At 51.9% G+C, this 1,560-nt stretch overlaps 1 protein-coding gene across 1 annotated transcript; it reads right to left on the bottom strand.

Moving 5' to 3' along the window:
• Nucleotides 1-202: 202 nt before the first annotated feature.
• LOC149300433 (transcription factor SOX-2) lies at nt 203-1,150 on the bottom strand. The gene has a single exon (XM_089485381.1). The coding sequence runs from the start codon at nt 1,145-1,147 to the stop codon at nt 203-205; it is 945 nt and encodes a 314-aa protein (XP_089341507.1). The 5' UTR covers nt 1,148-1,150.
• Between the last annotated feature and the right edge of the window lie 410 nt (nt 1,151-1,560).

Here is a 1,560-nt window from a genome sequence, read left to right as displayed (position 1 = left end):
GGTAAAGGTTTCTTCAAAGTTCCTACCTAGAACTCTTTAATTTTTTGTGTAATTTCCTTTTTTTCTGGTTCTATACAAGTTCTTATTTTTCCCCTCCCTCCCCGTTTTTTTCTCTCTCTGTACAAAAATAGTCCAAAATAAAAACAAAAAAAGAAGTCCAAACTCTAAAAGTTTTTTTGTTTGCTTTTTTTGTAATTTTGTTTCACATGTGTGATAGAGGGAGGGTGCCATTGATGGCTGTGCCTGGTACCGACGCGCTCTGATAATGCTGAGACATGTGAAGTCTGCTTTGGGCAGATGGCTCTGGTACTTCTGCCCCAGGTAGGTACATGCTAATCATGTCCCGAAGGTCTCCAGCCTGACATGGAGCCCGTGAGTGGGAAGAAGAGGTGACTACAGGCGGGCTGGAGCTGGACTCTGACTTTACCACGGAGCCCATGGACCCTAGAGTCATGCCTGGGGCTCCTTGCTGGGAGTAGGACATGCTGTAGGTGGGGGAGCCGTTCATGTACGTCTGGGAGCTGGTCATGGAGTTGTACTGGAGGGCGCTGACATCGTAGCGGTGCATGGGCTGCATTTGCGCCGCATTGTGCGCGTTCAGCCCCGGGTGTTGCGGGTAACCGATCTGTTCTTGCATCATGCCATACCCCCCATTGGTCCAGCCGTTCATGTGGGCATAACTGTCCATCCTCTGGTTGACACCAGCTCCCAGGCTCGCCCCGACTCCTACCCCAGAACTCATGCTGTTGCCCCCAGGAGCCAGCAAGCCCCCTGGCAGAGTGTACTTATCCTTCTTCATAAGAGTTTTGGTTTTCCTCCTCGGCCTGTATTTATAATCCGGATGCTCCTTCATGTGCAGAGCTCGGAGCCTCTTGGCCTCGTCGATGAAGGGTCTCTTCTCAGCCTCGGACAGCAGCTTCCACTCGGCCCCCAGCCGCTTGCTGATCTCCGAGTTGTGCATTTTGGGGTTCTCCTGGGCCATCTTCCTCCTCTGCCCCCTGGACCATACCATGAAGGCGTTCATGGGTCTCTTGACTCGGTCCGGGCTGTTCTTCTGGTTGTTGGAAGCAGAATTGGAGTTCCCCGTGCTCCCCGAATTCTGCTGGGGGGCAGGAGGCTTGAGCTCGGTTTCCATCATATTGTACATTCACGCAGCTTTTGTGGAAAACCTTTTTCAGCCAAGAAAATAAGAATTAAAAGAAAAACAAAAAAAACACGGAAATATGGGCACGGAGAGCGTGTGTTCTCTCCCCTGTCACAAAGCACGGGCTGTGGGTGCAGCTTCCAAACTCTCAGGCTCGCTCCGTTTTCCTCTCAGACAGCCCGCAAAGTACTTTTCATCCCCGCGCGTTTGACAAGCCCTGCTACTTTTTTGAAACAAGTTAATAGACAACCATCCATGTGATGGGGGCTGTCAGGGAATAAATGGGTTTCTAGCGGCCAATCAGAGCGCGGCTCCCCTCTCAAGGCCGGGAGTCCTCCGCTAGGTTTTGCATTAAAAGAGGCGTGGTTAGCAGAGAGGCCGGCGCGTTGAGCTCTCAGCAGCCTATTGCAGCGCCA

Source organism: Sceloporus occidentalis, unplaced genomic scaffold, assembly GCF_023333645.1.
Source record: "Sceloporus occidentalis isolate IW3139 unplaced genomic scaffold, rSceOcc1.0.p SCAF_25, whole genome shotgun sequence".
NCBI lineage: Eukaryota > Metazoa > Chordata > Lepidosauria > Squamata > Phrynosomatidae > Sceloporus > Sceloporus occidentalis.
This window is presented reverse-complemented; position numbering and strand designations above follow the sequence as displayed.